This window comes from Eucalyptus grandis, chromosome 11 (assembly GCF_016545825.1).
Source record: "Eucalyptus grandis isolate ANBG69807.140 chromosome 11, ASM1654582v1, whole genome shotgun sequence".
Classification (NCBI taxonomy): domain Eukaryota; kingdom Viridiplantae; phylum Streptophyta; class Magnoliopsida; order Myrtales; family Myrtaceae; genus Eucalyptus; species Eucalyptus grandis.
Window position 1 is genome coordinate 27306655 of NC_052622.1, and position 17185 is coordinate 27323839.

Sequence of the window (17185 nt, forward strand, 5' to 3'; positions counted from 1 at the left end):
GGATTCGGCGAATGCTTATATTTTCATTTATTCTCAATGCCAGGTCTTATGGTGATTGCTCTTAATGATGTTGCAGGTTTTTTTTTTTTTTTTCCACTTAGGATGGATTAGTTTCACCGGAAGATGAATGGATTTTTTTTTTTTTTTCATTTTTTAATAAAAATAGTTAGACATAGATTATTATCAATAACAAAAATATTTTCGTTGATTAATTTTCCAAATAATATAAGTAATCATTTTTTTAAAAATATTTTCAAATCATTCATTTTTTTCACAAAACGAACACTTTATATATATCATAAAAAAATTCCCAATTGAGAATATTAATATCCTTCTATGTATCTCAAACGAATTTTTCGTATTATAGAAAATTTTAAATTAATATATATATGATATATTTATTTTAAATTAGTTTTCATATAACAAAAACTTAAATTGATGCTTTGTGACATACTTAATGCCTCGATGCTTTTACAACTGCCCGAAGGGCGGCAATCCGATGAAGGCCTCATTTGGTTTGAAGCTTTTGGGGAATGTATTTGCGAAAATGCAAATACTTTTTTTGGTGAAAAGGGTTTTACGAAATGCAAATGGCAGTTTGGTGGTGTAATTCTAACGTGTATTGAGAAACAATTTTGGCTAAAATACTGTTTGATAAAATTTGCATTTATAAATGACTTTTATTAAATTAAAAAAACATTTGTAGTTTATTTTTTGAAGTTTGGCCACTAATCGGCAAAATCGCGGCCCGAACCACCAAATCCCCAGACGCCGACTACCCGAGATCTAGCCCTTGAATGCCGTCACCTAAGGTTGCCCACCTTAGACGAGGCCGCCTAAGGTTGCGCGACCCCGGGCATTGGTCGCCTGGGTTCGCGTGGCCGCCTAGGTGCACAACCTCAGGCGGCCACCTGTCATGTGATTCAAGCCATCAGTCGCTTGGATCGCATGACCCACGCGAGCCTAAGGTCGGCGACGGTTGCCAAGGTTGGGCGACCCTCAGCGGCCGTCGCCGGCGTGCACAACCCCTTGGTAAGTGATTGTGGTCTTTTGATCAGCTTTTCTTAAGAAGATGAATAGTAACCGGAACTTGCATTCTAAAAATGCAAGTTCCCAAAGGACCTTTTAGACTTGTTTTGAACTAGAGGGCCTTTAAAATCCTTTTGATACAATTATATTTTCCCAAGTTGAGCAAACCACGAACTAAACCCATTTCGTTTGGTCGAGGACTTAGAATCCCCCAAAGCCCGTTCCAAAAGCCGAACCAAACGTGGTCGAAATTTAATAGTCAAGGGGCCAAAATGAAAATCATTTTTTCGGTGCTAGTTTTCGGGGCCATAAGCGAAAATACGCAAGAATAGAGAAATTGCATTATGGACCCCGCTCGGCCCAACAAGCCCAAAAGAAAATGTGGGGTCAAGGCTTGAGGAGAAGGGACTCCGAGAGTCAAAACCTAGCTGAGCAGAAGCCCTATAAAGCCTCAGAGTTCTCTGCCGTCCCTCCTCTCCCCCTGTCGCACCGCCGGGCGCAGAGAGAGAATCGAGAGCAAGATGCAGATCTTCGTGAAAACCCTAACCGGCAAGACCATCACCCTCGAGGTCGAGAGCAGCGACACCATCGACAACGTCAAGGCCAAGATCCAAGACAAGGAAGGTCCGTCGCCGCCTCCACCGGAGCTTCCGCTCTTTTGCCTCTGATCGCCTCTGATCGGCTTGGTTTTCGCGCCGAGGTTCCGCATCTTGATGCGTTTGCTTTTTTGTTCGTTTTCGATGTCCGTTGTGCAGGAATCCCGCCGGACCAGCAGCGGCTGATCTTCGCCGGGAAGCAGCTCGAGGATGGCCGGACTCTGGCGGACTACAACATCCAGAAAGGTGCGCTCCGCTTCGCTTTCGTTTGCTCGGCTTCGTACGAAGCGAATCGCCGTGCTCTGAGATGGAGGCGCTAATATGTTTCTGCTTGTTGTTCTTGATTCAGAGTCCACGCTCCATCTCGTCCTGAGGCTCCGCGGGAGGGATCATCGAGCCTTCTCTGATGGCTTTGCCTCGCAAGTACAATCAGGACAAGATGATCTGCCGCAAGTGAGTTGTTCGCTCTTTTGCTTTGTGGTGCCCGATGTTATCTGAGGTTGTTCGTAGTGGAATTGAATCATTGAAACGCTAGAAATGTTGAAATAGAGTTGAGCTGATGTATTGGATGAGCTTTGAGCATGACGGCGGGACTATACTTAGCGTCTAAGCTGGAACTAGTGCAGAAAAGGTGGTGCTAGTTTCAATAACAATTGTCGATCTTTACAGCTTTCTTGTCTGGTTTCGATCAGTTCCAGATGATTTTCTCCGGGGTGAATTTTTCTCTTTCTGGTCGACAATTTTAATTGTCAGTCCTTTGTGTGGTTTATCATTGAGTCGGTTGGCCGTTCTATTTTTTTATTTTTATTTTTATTTTAAATCTTAATGGTGTTTTTTAAATCTTAATCGTGGATATTGTTTGGCCTGTATGATGTTGTTAGACTAGATTTCTTGTTAGTCATCAGGACATGTTCTATCAAACTTTCTACTTCCGTATCTGCTAGAGCTTTTCCACGGAACTGCTTTTGGACCTTCTTCTATTCCTTTTTCTCTCAATTATTTTGCCTTATTCTGATGTTTACATTAAAGAAAGGGTTTTGTTCCTTTGAAATGCTATTGCTTTGATTTATCTGAGATCTGAGGCTACATGTACCAAGGTGAGGGCGTGTGATTGATTTAATCAGTGTCCTCGATCTTGAATTTGCCAAAGTGGCTGTAGCCAGATCCAATAGCTGAGAAGTTAACTGGCGGTTGTTGTCCAACTCATCGACAATTCTGCTTACCGAACTTCTTACATGCCTTTTTCCTTCTACTATCGTCTGTTTACTATTATTATAGTCAAAATTCATTCTACTACTCTATCTGCTAGATTTTTTCCACAGAACTGCTTTTAGAACTTCCTTCCTTCTCCTATTCTGCATTCTAAAGTTTGAGATCGGATTGTCATCAAATCTTGGATTTGTTGTGACATTTGATGCTGCTTTGCTGCTGTCAGTTTCGAATTTTCTGCTGCTTTATATGGGACTATCAGTTGAACCCTCACTTGCTGTTTAAGTGCAATGGAGGGCATCCTAGTTCCCAAAAGTGATTTCCATTTAATCTTTGTCAGCTGGGCTTTGACTATTATTCAGTTGATTTTCATTGATGGTATATTTGTAGTTTAATCGTTAATGAAGTCTTGTCTTTTGTTTCTTCAAAATAACTCATGTCATCAAATGATACATCTATTTTATCATGGAAACACATTTTTTAAAAGTGAAACCTGTCCTAGGCCTGTTTTTAAAGCTAGAGGACATATTAGAGACGGGGAAGATCAAGATGGACAGCTTAGATAGAGATGGGGAATTTCATTCATGTGGGCTTCATAGTAGACATATCCATCTGAGGTTTGGGGAGTTTGCTACTGTGTAGCTAACAGCATTCGGCAATTTTATTTGTCATTGAGGGTGTTCATATTCATTGATAGTCATAAAAACTTGTGTCAAATTTGACCTCTGCACGCTGGATTTCAGTTGGATGGACATGTGACAAAATGCTGAAATATCCCATCCTTTCTTTGCTGCCTGTTGTTACACCTTGTATCTGCAATTTTAGGACATTAATGTCAATTCCTGTGAAGCCCACATGATTATGTGTATGCTCATTTTATTTAGTTAACCGTGTTAAATACCATTCCCATACTTGTCCTTCACCATCAATTTGAGGGTAATTGCAATCCCATGGATGCCTCAAGGTGATAGCTGCTTTATCTGTCTTCTGTATGTGATGTTAAAATGTCTTGCATTAATTTCTGTACATCTGTACCCTCTTTATGTAATGCCATCTGCTGCTATTGTTGATTTATTTCCTGCGACATTTACATCTTATAAATCACCAGATGTTATGCCCGCCTGCATCCAAGAGCTGTCAACTGCCGCAAGAAGAAATGTGGTCACAGCAATCAGGTTAGCTTGTTTCTCTAAAGGAATTTCGGTCTTTTCTTCTCTCTCCCCATTGGGCTAAACATCACATTTCCTTGTTTCTTGTCATGTATGCTTTCTTTCCATTATTGAATTTCACATTCTACCGTGGAAGTGATCAAAACTTTTTGTCTTGCAGCTGAGGCCTAAGAAGAAGATCAAGTAAACTTTAGGTGGTTACTTAGTCCTTACTGTTGCAGAGCATTTGTTTTTACATTGAAGCGTGCTTGTATGGATGACTAGTTGACTCCTTTCATTGTTTCGACCGAGAAGAATTCATTTGGGCATGTTTTTGCTTTTTCCCTTTGGGGCTGAGCAGATGATGTTGTTTTTGACCTTTGTAATGGTAGAAAGTGATTCTCCCTTGGTTGAATCCCTGAGATAAAGTGGATACCGCTCTCCTCCGCGAAAAAGAAAAGGAACGTGCTTTTTGCACTCGGTTAACATTTCTCAATAAAAATAGCAAAAAGCCCAATGTGAGTAACAACAGTGGATGAAACCAAGAAGCGGGTCAAGCCTTAGGACAATGGCTTTGAGAAGTGCGTTGAACATCTGCCGGCGCTACTCTAATCTGAATTGATGTATGCACATATTTTTAGTAAACATTACGAAAATCTGCAATACTTGGACTGTACATGGTTTACCTCGGAAGCAGCCCAAATCAATTTCCCGACTTCCCCACTGTCGTTGTCCCTATTCTCTGACCAGTGAACCTGTTTCCTTCCCCAAAGGATAGACAGTAAGCAGAGTCCGTATCGCCCGAGTTCATCTAAATCATGTCCTGCTTCCCAAGATTTCATAGGGAAGTCCTCAATCTGCACTCATGGCTAGGAAGCTTCCTTCACTAGATTTGGTCTGAAACCCATCATGACGGATCAACTCTTATTTCTTAGCCATAAGGTCGGAATCTCTAAGCTTTCGTGCAGAGTCTGAAAAGGCAGAAGGGGTCTCCTTGTTTTGCTGCAATGGTTAGAAGGCTCAGTATATTTCCATCTTTAAATGATGAAAGCATTAAAATTACCAATACAATTCAAGATGAGATCAAACTGGAATCGAGGAAAACCAAACAGTCCAAGGACCCTTGATCGAAAATCATATCTGAATGTGCCGTAATTTTTTTTTTCTAAATGTACTTCTATTAGGAAGAACACCTTGCGCTCTTTGTTATTCTTCACGCAATGCAAAATTTCTCTGGTGAGGATGACCGCATCAGGCATTCCGGACTAAAACTGGCTGAAGCCTGATCAAACCATCCACAGAGTGTTCTTCTGAGTCTCCTAAGAAAACGTTCTATGCTAATTTTATTTAGAAATTTTACTTTGCAACCCTTAACTTTAACACATTTTCTCATCAAAACTCTATACTTCTTACTACTCTAATCAAGTCCTTTCACTTGCACAAATTGTCCAATCAAATCCTTCTATTGCCATCTTGTCCAAATTAAGCTGACGAGGCTATTGAACGACATTAGATTGCAACATGCATAATATTTTGCAAGCATGCTGAAAAACAGAGTCTATGTGGGGGTGGAAGAGCAACTTTTTTCTGTTGTTTATTTTCTAACGGTAGTGTCCATGTCAGCAAAATGTTGTCTACTTCGCACTTAGGCATTACAAACTACCGCGGCAGTTAAATTTGGTCAAATGTAGTGTCCGGAGGGACCAATTTGTGTAAGTAAAAGGACTTTGGTAGAAAAATTGAAAGTGCAGGAACTTAATTAGAAAAAGGGTGAATGCACAAGCATATAGGGCTAAGCTGGTGTAAGAATTTCACACTCCTGCCTTTAGGGATTAGAACGAAGAGGGAATCGCTAAGGAGGCTTATGCGAACAAATATCTCCCTAGCCTATCAGACCGGATTTACAGCCACATTCCATTGTTTTTGAAAAGACAGCATTCTGGGGTTCTTAAGAGGCTTAAGGCCCCATAATCAATTCATTTCATTGTCAGAAACTTCCTGGAGACAATTAAGATTCAAAACGCATTCTTAGAGACAGTTGCTCTCAGCTAACTGGGATATTTTTGCACCCAATTGCTGTTATTTTCACTGCTAGTTGCAGCTATTCACATGTCGAGCGCCTGAAAAGTATGGTAGCATTTAGCTGAGTACTGTATCCAAACTGGCGTGCTGCATTCTATGTACTTCTTCATCTCCTCCTCTCGAAACTGTGGGGGAAGTCTCAAATTCTCTAAGCTTCGTGTTCCGGTTATTATCCATAAAATGATGGTAGTAGTTCGTATTATGGTCACCATCCATGACCCATCGGTCTTAGATTTCATGTCCCCACAGAACTTCCTGCTCCAACATAAATTGATATTTTTCTCTAAGTTCCCTCTCTCAAGATTTATCGGGACATTCTTCAGGTTAGTCTTCATGGCTCTTCAAATTTCCACCACTCTTATAAAGTCTCATAGGTTCAAAACAGAACAGCCCAGGGCAATGACTCGGTAGCACCAGGTTTCAAGTTCAGCAAAATAGGAAGGTGATCGGGCAGATGCTAGTAAAGTGGAAAAAGAGTCGCTTCGAGCAAAGTGGACCCTCCGCTTGTGGTTGCACCAAGCACTGATGGCTCTGTAGTTTTGGAGCCTGGACCAAAGAAAATTTTGATTTGATGAAGCTCATATTAATACCAAGCAATATTTCATATGATCCTTGAAAGCACCAGCTAGCTCTATGAATATCTATCCCATACCACCCATTTTCCCCCAGCTATCTAAGACAGGTTTTATCAACGCGTATTTGAATCCTCAAGTGGATTATGTGTTCGGTTTGAGGAAGGAGGTTTATGGCAATCGAACCATCTCTCCACAGGACCCAGATACCGCTTGCCTAGGCATCAATAGGCAAGTATATCACCTTATCAAGAGGCAGGTTTCTCCAGACCTCTCGAGTTTTTTTCTACGTTAGTTTCTGACAATATAAGGATCGTCGCATGATATTTTGGAATATTAATTACCCCATTCTCTACAATTGCACGAAAGAATCTTTGCGGACTCTCAGTTTTCACTCACTATATTAGAGTCAGTGAGTGAAAAGACATTATTAGTAAGGCTTGTTGGCATCGATGGTTAATTTCTGTTTGGACTGGTAGTTTGTCCACATGACATAACGAAACCTAAAAATCTTCTCAAGACATCTTTATATTCAAATTTGAGGTGTCAATAGAAGTCAGTGAGTTGACCAATCCTAATGTGTTTCATCAAAAATGCAGTCTCGTCATTATCTGTACTGCAGAAAGTGGTTTAGAAATTTTAAATAAGGTTGAAAGGGCATTCTTCTACTGAAGAGGATACAAATATAGTATCGTTGAGGAGGTCAAAGAAGCTAAGCGATTAATTTTAGTGAACCAAGTCAAAGCATGCTACTACAAAAGATGACAATCACGGTTTCCACTTGGCTGTTTGATTATCATGTCACAGAAATGTTCAGGTTACATTTGAGATGTTATGAAAGAATTTCTAAGAACATGGTCTTTTTGTTACCCGTCTGTTTCTTAAGTAACTCAAAGTGAAGCAACTGAACAGAAATCAGTGTCTTGATCACTGGCATAATTGGGATGCAATTTAAGCTAAAATGCTTCTTCATGCTCTCCAGATTTCTAGTAGGGTAGAGACAGAACGAAATGAGGATACTCTTATGAAGTCTGGCATCAACTCTATCATGTGAGAACATAAAGAAATAACTTAAAACTCATGGACATATTACAATGATGTTAAGTACTTAACTCCAGGTCAGAGAAAAGTGTCATCTAATTATAACACAATCTCTCAGGCCCCAAAACAAAATTCACTTCTGGTTTCCAACATGAAACCATATTCCCATACTTCTTCCACTGGTGGAGAAATTCATTTAAATGACATTAATTGAGTTGAAGCAACTCACGACAGAGTTTTTATGCGCCTCCAGTTTCACTAACCAAAAAAATGTTACATTACAGAGAAGGAATATACGACTCTAGAGGAGCTTTACATATAAATTGTTTAAGCATAAGCTTGAAGCCTACACTTGAAACTGCCAGATTACTTCATGAAGAGACAAGATTCTATATCCTAATAATGTAATTATTCATAGCCCCGCTGCATTAACATTCTGCTCCAGTGGCCTATCTTGCATCCTTACAATCCTCGAGTGACAGATATTTAATGTACACCAACAGTACAGATCCTCATGTGGCTGCCAACTAGCTTCCGTAAAAATGAGATGAGAAGATCACACGTTCAATTGATCTGTGTCAAGGGTGAGCGTGGTATTAGAGATGGCTTCAAGTCTTTCCCATCAAATGATTCATATGAATTGTTTTCACGAAACTCCTCAACAAGAGATTCCATCGGCATGGCCCGAAGAGACTCAATAGTTCCTTTTGTCGGAACTTCTGGATCACATTTAATTGGCGTTGTCCCACTTGGCTCATAGTCCTGTATATGAAATGCATAAATTGAATCATCATCCATCATATGCAGTCCAGGTTGGGGAACTAAGCTTCTTACAAGGCTTGATTGCGAAACCAAGAAATGAATTGTAGTGCAGGCTTATATTGACAATAAAATTTACCAATTAAAATGCAAGAGTGTGACCACGACAAATAAGAGCTCTCATAATATGTACTAGGTCAACACACTCACACCACTACTTTATTTTCAGAATTAAACTCGATGTGTCATTATTGTATCAAACCTGATTTTTCCAGGTGCAAAAACTTGCTAAATAGTTAATGGATTTGCCAGGTGTTTCCCATGAGGAAAACTTAAACTTGCATAACCATAATGAATAAATTGTCTGGTCATGGAATGCGATACATTACCAATTAGACCCCATGTTTGAGAACAACTTCAGGTATAGTAACCAATTATGTACCGTACCTTAAGCAAAAGTGTTCATGTTATCACAGAAAGTGACGGCAAACTGACAGTCATATCAGGGATAGAGAGGCAATATTACCATATAGCGATGTTGAAAAGTTTCTTCTGCCTTCTCCTGACACTTGAAGCTTTGCTAGAGTGGTCCTCATGGAAACTTTCCAACAACTGTATGTGTGCCTGGACTGTTTCTAGAATACCTGATATAGATTCTCGCTCCTGCTCTGACACTCCTGTGATAATCATAACAAAAACGATTATATAAAACTGTAATAATTGTAGCCATAACTGCACTTTTGGATGGATTGCATTCAGTCATCAGTCCCCAAACGTGCAACTATGCCACAGCAATCCACATTTTACATAAACTTGAGGGTTAAATCAATGTCATTAGAAACCAAATTCAATCAACTAAAGAGAAATTTATAGAGCAATTCCATTAACTTATAATTTCTCCTTTAAAACTTGTTAAACTTATCTCTTGCATACAAATGTTTGCAGCAATTACCAGCTTTTGGTGATTTCAAAATTTTAATTCAGACACGTAAGAGAATCAGATCACAAATGCAGTTGTAATTTCAAGATTGGTGGCAAATGAGAAATTTAACAAACGGATTAAAAGGGAAGACTCTGTGTCCCAGATTACTAATATATAGCAAACTTATACTCACCATCAACATGCTTAATGAAATCTTCACTACACTTGACCACATCTTGCTGAGCTGTATCCCTCGCAACACCTATCTCTACATCATGTTGCTCGTTACTATCAGAAACATCCCTGCCAAGGCAATTTTACAAATGTCTTAGACTGGTTACAACAGAGACACGTAAAAGCTCTTCACAAAACAAGGAGCTAACAAGCACCTAAACTAACCTTATGAGTGAACTCATCAAGGAAACATGATTATTACCCATCTCGCAAATGGCCTCACGTGTGCCATCCCAATGTTTGGAAGCTGATTCTGCAGTGCTTACACTAACCATATTGAAATAAAGTCAAAGACTGAATGAGGTACTGATATTAAGACGGTATATGCATAGCAAGCACATTACCATTGCTGTAAAGTAACTCCATACGGCAATGTTTGGCAGCAGAATAATCAGCAGTATCCTTAGCATCATTTTCTGCTTGAGAAGAAAATTCCTGCCACTTTCTTTTGGCATCTGTAGTAATACCCTCCAGTGAAGAAACATGCCCATCCAAAAATGTCTTGTTCTGAGCAGCAGTTTCCCTCAGGCTAACAAGCCTTGTATCCACCTACAATTTTTAACTATCAATCCACCTTGATTGGGAGCATCAGAGAAGTAATTTATTCAGATATAAAGCAATTCCTAAGACAAACCATTTCTTTCTGACGACGCAAGTGATTACAAACTAGATTTGTCATATCTGCTAGAAGCTTTTCTTCTTCAGATTTTGACTGTACCTGCATAATAATGATTGGACAATTCAGTCAATGATTTATTCAATAGTGCCTTATCATTCACAGGTGTAGCAGTTCCCTTACTTCATAAGCCTTCTGAAACTCAGCAATACTTTTCATTTGAATTTCCTCAATATGTTTTGCATGGCCCTCAAGGTTTTTAGACTCTTCAACAAGATTCCCAAGAAATCCACTAGTGTACTCAGAAATGTCCTTGGTGTGCTCGATGCTGACATTAAATCTCTGATGAATTAAACACAAAGGGGCAGGATTCAATGGACCACCTCAATTAGATAAGTCAAGGGAATGCACAGTTTCCATTTAATACACCAAAGCAGAAACAGAGCAGACAAATCTAAAGGCACACACCTGCCGCAGTTCCTGGTAAAGTGTGCCATTTCTCCTGCATGTGTTGAGAGAGTGCTTTGGAGATCATCAAATAGAGCTTTTTGCTTCTACATCTTTTGATGTCAGAAACTGCTACAAGCATGAGAAACAGTTTAGTACATTGCAGAACATTGAAAGATCCACAAGCTTGATAAAGTACCAGTAGAATTATAGACAGCATAAAACCAAAATAGGGTGGGGACATTCAAACTTCACTGCAAACCTCTTCTGTAGATTGCACACTGGAAGAAGCCAAGGATAAGATATTGTCCAATCCTGCATTACAGCTAGCCTTGTGTAAACGTACAACATTTTGTAGCGCCTCAATGTGAGAGATGTACATGGCCCTTGAAGCCGTAACTTTATTCTTCATATTCAAAACCGCCTATAAAAAGTACTCTTGTGAGAAACAAAGCACTTTTAACAAAAGAAGCCTGAGAGTCATTACTAGTCTTGCCCACATATAGAACCTGACTATAAAACAGATGAAGCAGTTGAAAAAAAAAAAAAATTCCCTACCCTTTCATGTGCCTGTTCAAATGAATGGCAGAATTTCTCCACACGATCAAGGTGCTCATTTTGCTGAGAAAGTGATCCATCCACCACGGTGCGAAGTGAAGCAACTTGTCTCGCCAATTCAGTTAGAAAGTTGTTTACAACAGATTTGTTATCCGCATTGAGTTTATCTTCTCTATCTACAAGTTCATGTCCAGAAGCATCAGTTCAATGCAACACATATGTTGCCTTCCAAATTCAAAAAACTCTATTCCATTTAAAGAGTGCTTACCAATTTTAGAAAATAATAGAGCATTTTCTTGTAGAGATTTCTCAAATCAGCTCTCAAAACACATGCTTGATGGGCCAGAGCATTTTCTGTTAAATCATCAAATCGGTAAGATAATGCTCTTTGAATACAAGACCCACTTAAAAATTGAAGCATACCTGCTTTTCTTTGTTCTGAAATTATGAAATCCCTCTCTTTTATAGAATACTGACATTTCTTAAGCTCCTCTTTGGTGTTAGCCAGCACTTTACTTGTATGGTCCAAATCTTTCTGCAATATTTGATCAGCTGAATGAGAATACAAGCACAAGGTTCGAACACTATCCATAACCATAACTCTTAAACATCACTAACCTCAGTTGCATTGAGCTTGCTACTCAATTCAAGACATTGTTGAACCTGAGAATCATGTTTCTCTTGCAATTCCTCAAATTGCTGTCACAATAGATGGTGAATAAGGATAACATCACACAAGATGAGAAGTCAAACTATTATCAAGAAATTACTAACCTTTTGATGGTTCTCTATAGTAACCCCCATTTGTTCGATCTGGTCAGCCATAGCCTGAACCAAGCCAACACGAAAATTACAATAGTGCTCTTGAAATGAATATTCTATGAAAAAGGGATAGACATTTAGCTTGTATAGCATCACTGAATAAAATATTCTGAAATCCAAGCATGAAAAAGTCAAGATAAGGAAGAAAAAAAAAATACCTTTCTTTCACTCTCCTCCTGATAATACCTCTCCTTAGGAATATAAACACCATTTTCTCTCGTGCAGCATAAACCTCTACAAGATATAAGCATCTCATCAACCAACACTAACTCAACTCACAATATGCTATTGCTGTAATCAACAACTTGCTTCAACAACTTGCATCCCAGGACAAATGCCAGCATGAATGGATCTGGGAAAGATTCTCACCAGCCTTGAGTCGATCAATTTCACCATAGAGATCCTTAATAAGAGTGGATTTCATCATCTTTTGGTTTACCTACACAGCACAATTGGTCATCCTCAGTGCAAGCATGACTAGCGACTTGGAAATAGAACCTTCAAATCAAGCATCACAATGTGTATAATTGCCTTTTGACAATAGGGCGGTCAAAAAAAAAAAAAAAAAAAAAAACATGAAATATTCTTATGGTTGTTTCAATAAAGTTCTTGGTAAAGGTTTGAAAATGCCAAGCAAGAATAGCGGATATGCATCCTATTCAAATTAAATATTCATCTAATTCAAGCTATTGCGCCTATTCACATGCAAACCATCTTCACGGTGTTGAAACTCCTCAAAACTATGTGAGGTGCTCCTTATTCAACAAATCAAGAGCACTGGTGCAATAGAAGCTCATACTTGCTCAAACAATATGAATATTGCAGGCTAGAATATCATGCCTATAGACTAAAGGGAGACAAACCAGAATGAAAAACAGCTAAAATTGTCAACTTCATCTGAAAAAAAAAATGAGGAGAAGATAATCTAGGTGCAATTATGTTGATTTCATCCAGAAGCTGACTCAACAACAGCCAAAAAGGGGAAAAGGGTCATCATGAATCATCCAAGCAACTCAAAAGGTAGACTATGAAAAGAACAAAAAAAATTGACCTGAGAGAAAAAATTTCTAATCATGAAATAAGGGTGACAGTAAACAGACCTCAGGCTTATTTTTAATGTTCTTTGCCCTGTGCGCATAATCTAGGGTACTCAAGGTCTCCTCCAAACAGTGGACTGCGGGTGAAACTGTTGCAATAATACAGGTCTTAGTTCTTCCTCCAAGAGAATCCCGAAGTAACCTAGTGAGTTTGCTATCCCTGAGAAAAGGTAATCTCAATCAGCCACATTTGACAGGAACAAGTGTAACACGTCAGATTTTATATTATTTTGGAATCACTTTGTACCTATATGGAATATGACCAAGATGCTCCACAAGAGCATTAATGACTCTTCCCAACGTAAGCAAACTTTTGTTAATTTCTCCAGCTTCTCTCGCACGACCCTGTCAAATGATGCACGATATTTTAACAGATGAGTCATATGACAAATATTGCACATCAGTCAAATCATGTGCAGAATGTATGGAGCATTACCTCCCTAGCACCAGAACGGGATATGTTTTCAGATCCAGCCAGATCAACCAAGTTCAGTTTGCCACATTTAATAAGCTCTTCTCCTTCTGGTGTTGCTTCTTTGATGTGTATTGTGATGGAAAACAAAGAGTGTGACCGACTACATCAAAATCAAAATCAACGTTTTATTGTCTAATTGAAGAACCAAGACAACATAGTCAGAGAAAAGAATTTTATTTTTACCTTGATTGTTTATTTAGCAGTGTTTCAGCAGTACGACGCTTTGAGGATCCCCTTTCAAGCAAAGTAAAGATCTCGGTAGCACTTGTCACAATTTCCTCCTCTATACCTCTAACAAGAACACCCCCTTTTCCATCCTCCATCAAGGGCAGCTGCTTTTTCTGCTTATCATCACAAGCGACTCTGGAAAGTTCCTCAGGTGCTAGAAGATCAGTTATTTCTTCATTGTACAACTCTATAAATGTCACCTTCACACTGTATTCAGCATTTTGGCTCTCCAGAGTATCAAAAATTTGCTTCACTGCTCTAGGTATGACTCCTGCTTCTGGAGGTAATTCTCCATTGGGTCCACTCTGCCATGTTTCACGATAGAAACAGATTAGGATTCCAATTTTTGCAGAAAGCAGAAACTTCATAATAAAGGAAAACACAAAAGTGTAATACCTTCGCTCTCTTGCATTCACCCTCCATTGTGTATGTTTTTCCAGTACCCGTTTGGCCATATGCAAAAATGGTACAGTTGAAGCCTTCAAGAACTTCATTTACAATTGGAATTACTGCTTGGTCATAAAGATCTCTCTGCTGTGCAGATGGACCAAAAACCTGCATGCAAGAAGCAAGATGAAGCACGTGACCATCAAGTAAAAGACAATACCTACCGATATACCTGTTCCACACAAGCAGGGAACGAAAAATACTTGAACTGATAATTATTAATTGATCGTGATAAAGATGAACTAAAAGCCGAGTTTTCAGAAGATGCAGAAAATGATGAAACTCTAGCGCCATTTTCTTGAGACTTCGATTCATACAAAGCGAAATCTAATGTATCGTCTGTTAAATGTGATCTTCACAGCAATCGGTCAACCGAGATTAAACCAATATTTGTTTTTTTTAAACACCCCAGTTTCTGAAAGGAAAATGACGAAGGATGATGCCACTTCTTCCACACATTTATGAACAACCAGGAAATAGCTAATAGTTAGGACTCACTTAAAAATTTGACAATAATCCACTCATGAAAAAGACCTTTCCGTACCAAATACTAGAGTCTTCTTAACGCGTAATTAGATCGGATAAGCAGTCAAATTAAGAAATTACAAACAATTGTAAATCTAATGCCAGCGACTGCAAAGGAAACACCCTTGTCAAGCCTAGAATGGGAGGTCTACCAGAAGCTTCATACTTTGTTGCACTAACACTACTACATCCACGAGACCACCTCGGACCGATGTCACAACGACATAGCTAATTAAGGAACCGGGACAAAATCAGCTCGATTATTAGCCAGGGAAACCCGAGAAAACCTAAAAGAGAAAGCGAGGAAGGAAGAAGGAACCTTGTCAAAGGTGAAGACCCGATCGATGTGCTTGCCCGCGATGCTCTGCGAGACGGCGACCTCTCTCTGGTACTCATTGCAAGTCACCACCTGGGGCGCGTTGTTCCGCAACTCATCATCGCTGAAGGGCCTAAAAACACAGAGCACGCCAAAAAAACAAAAAAAAGAGGGGGGCTCAGCGCGATCGGAAAAACGAAGCGAACTGCTCGAACGAGAGCGCGGCCCTAAATCGAACCGAAAACGGAGCCCCGACGAAATCCGGATCTCGGGACGGGGAAGCCCCGGGGGCGTACCTGCAGCGGAGGAGGACCTGGACGTTGACGCCCTTCTCCTTCTCGTGGCGGCCGGACATCTTGGAAGCGGACGCGCGAGGGGGAATCGAACGAACCTATGGTTGCTGCTCTGCTCTCTCGGTCGTCTTCAACCTCTCCGGATCTGCTGCACACAGACACTTTCTCTCTCTACACACTCTCTCTCTCTCTCTCTCTCTTCGACGCGGGCGGATACGCGAAATGCAGAGAGAGCGAGTGAGAGAGAGTTTGTGCTTTGCTTTCGGGGTGTGAAATGCGAGGGTGGAGGAGCGGGACGGGGCCGGTTTTTGAATTTTGAAAAGCGCCCTCGCCCCCTGGGGTTTCATCCGACGGCCGATGCGGCCTGATCGGACGGCCCGCGTCGCGTTTGATGAGAATCGCGAGGCTCCTCTCTGCGGCCCTCGAGTGATGAGTCATGTATCATCATGTGCGTCGTGCCTCTGTTGTTTTTCAATTGCGGTTAGCTATCTTTGCTTCTTCTTCCTTCTTTTTTTTTTTAATTTAAGGTTCTTGTCTTAAAAGTTGCAATTCATTTTAAATTTGGGAATTTTTGGGAATGCATGATAACTATTTTCTCTGACCAAATCTATTTTTCTGTTTGCAGAAATTGATTTGGAACAATAATCTATTTTACAATATGATTTCATTTTTCTAATTCTAGCACAAATTTTTAGTTTGAAAAAAAAATTGGAATAGAAATCAAAAATAAATTTATTTTACTTTTCTATTTTTGAGATAGAAATGATAAATATAGACTTTTCTCATTATTTGTCCTCACTACTAACCAACCGCTTACCCACCACACGCTAATCCCCACCACCCACAATCCTTTGCCTTTTGCCACTCGTCACCTCTCATCGCCACCTGAGAGGGAGAAATTTTATTTATGTCATGAAAACATAAATTTTGTATCGATTATCAAATATGTATTTTTACTTAAAAATTCATTTAAGAAATAAATAGAATAATCTATTTCTAGTTATAATTTATGTCAATAAATAAAATTATTATCATCCGCACCCTTAAATGCCTTTATTGGACAATCAGTAAAATGAAATGGAACGGGTATTCTTTCTTGTCTGCAGGTAAAGTAATAATAATTGGGAATGAATGAGGAGCAATGATTCCGATGAATTCAACATAGAATTTATGACACACTTCCATCTATTTCAATCTTGAAACAATAGTTTGATCACAGTACAATCATAATAAATGCTATTCGTAAAAATCTTAAGAATTTCTAACGAATTTTTATTAATTTTTAACATTTGGTATATATTATCATATTATATTAACAATAACCTACTGTAATTATCTTTAGCATGAACATCCACAATTATGTCAACTCTATGATAAGTTAATTTTTTATTATTGAATACCCGTTATTGATATAATCATTTTACATTCATAATTGGTTTGTTATCATTCACTACTGGTTTGATAGTTAATAATTGGGATAATGCCTCAATGGACTCTATGCTTCTAGTCAATGTTTAATTTCATGCTCGAATTTTAAGTATTTAAGTTGGTCCTTATATTTTAGAATGGAACAAGATTTCGTTATTTCTTTGAGTTGGCCCAATCTATCTACTTATACATATTCAATAAAAATGTGTATTTTCTCCTCACTTTTTTATTTTTATTTTTTATAATTACCTTTAAATTAAATCGTAGAAAGATATAAATGACATCGGATATCTCCTACTCCATCAGCCTCCTTAAGTATCTGTTCATTTTCTTACGCCCCA

General features: G+C 39.1%; 1 protein-coding gene, 1 non-coding gene and 1 pseudogene across 3 annotated transcripts; 2 read left to right on the forward strand and 1 right to left on the reverse strand.

Moving 5' to 3' along the window:
- The first annotated feature begins 1536 nt into the window (after positions 1 to 1536).
- Positions 1537 to 4397, forward strand: LOC108956378 (annotated as a pseudogene). The gene is made up of 5 exons (XR_005547696.1): positions 1537 to 1653; positions 1785 to 1871; positions 1975 to 2078; positions 3943 to 4009; positions 4164 to 4397. The product of XR_005547696.1 is annotated as a ubiquitin-60S ribosomal protein L40-like (transcript).
- Positions 2776 to 2864, forward strand: LOC120290086. Its single transcript, XR_005547960.1, has one exon. It is a non-coding gene; the product is annotated as a small nucleolar RNA snoR109 (small nucleolar RNA).
- Positions 4398 to 8024: 3627 nt separating the features above from the next.
- On the reverse strand, positions 8025 to 15728 carry LOC104427736 (kinesin-like protein KIN-5C). The gene is given in 24 exon segments (XM_039304095.1): positions 8025 to 8439; positions 8963 to 9007; positions 9010 to 9113; positions 9552 to 9661; positions 9758 to 9862; positions 9939 to 10141; positions 10227 to 10310; positions 10392 to 10550; positions 10673 to 10762; positions 10906 to 11079; positions 11214 to 11413; positions 11505 to 11567; positions 11637 to 11748; positions 11832 to 12041; positions 12194 to 12249; positions 12252 to 12269; positions 12405 to 12474; positions 13136 to 13292; positions 13380 to 13477; positions 13569 to 13707; positions 13791 to 14140; positions 14232 to 14390; positions 15127 to 15256; positions 15420 to 15728. Coding segments are annotated over 24 exon segments (3093 nt in total). The 5' UTR covers positions 15479 to 15728; the 3' UTR covers positions 8025 to 8241.
- Between the last annotated feature and the right edge of the window lie 1457 nt (positions 15729 to 17185).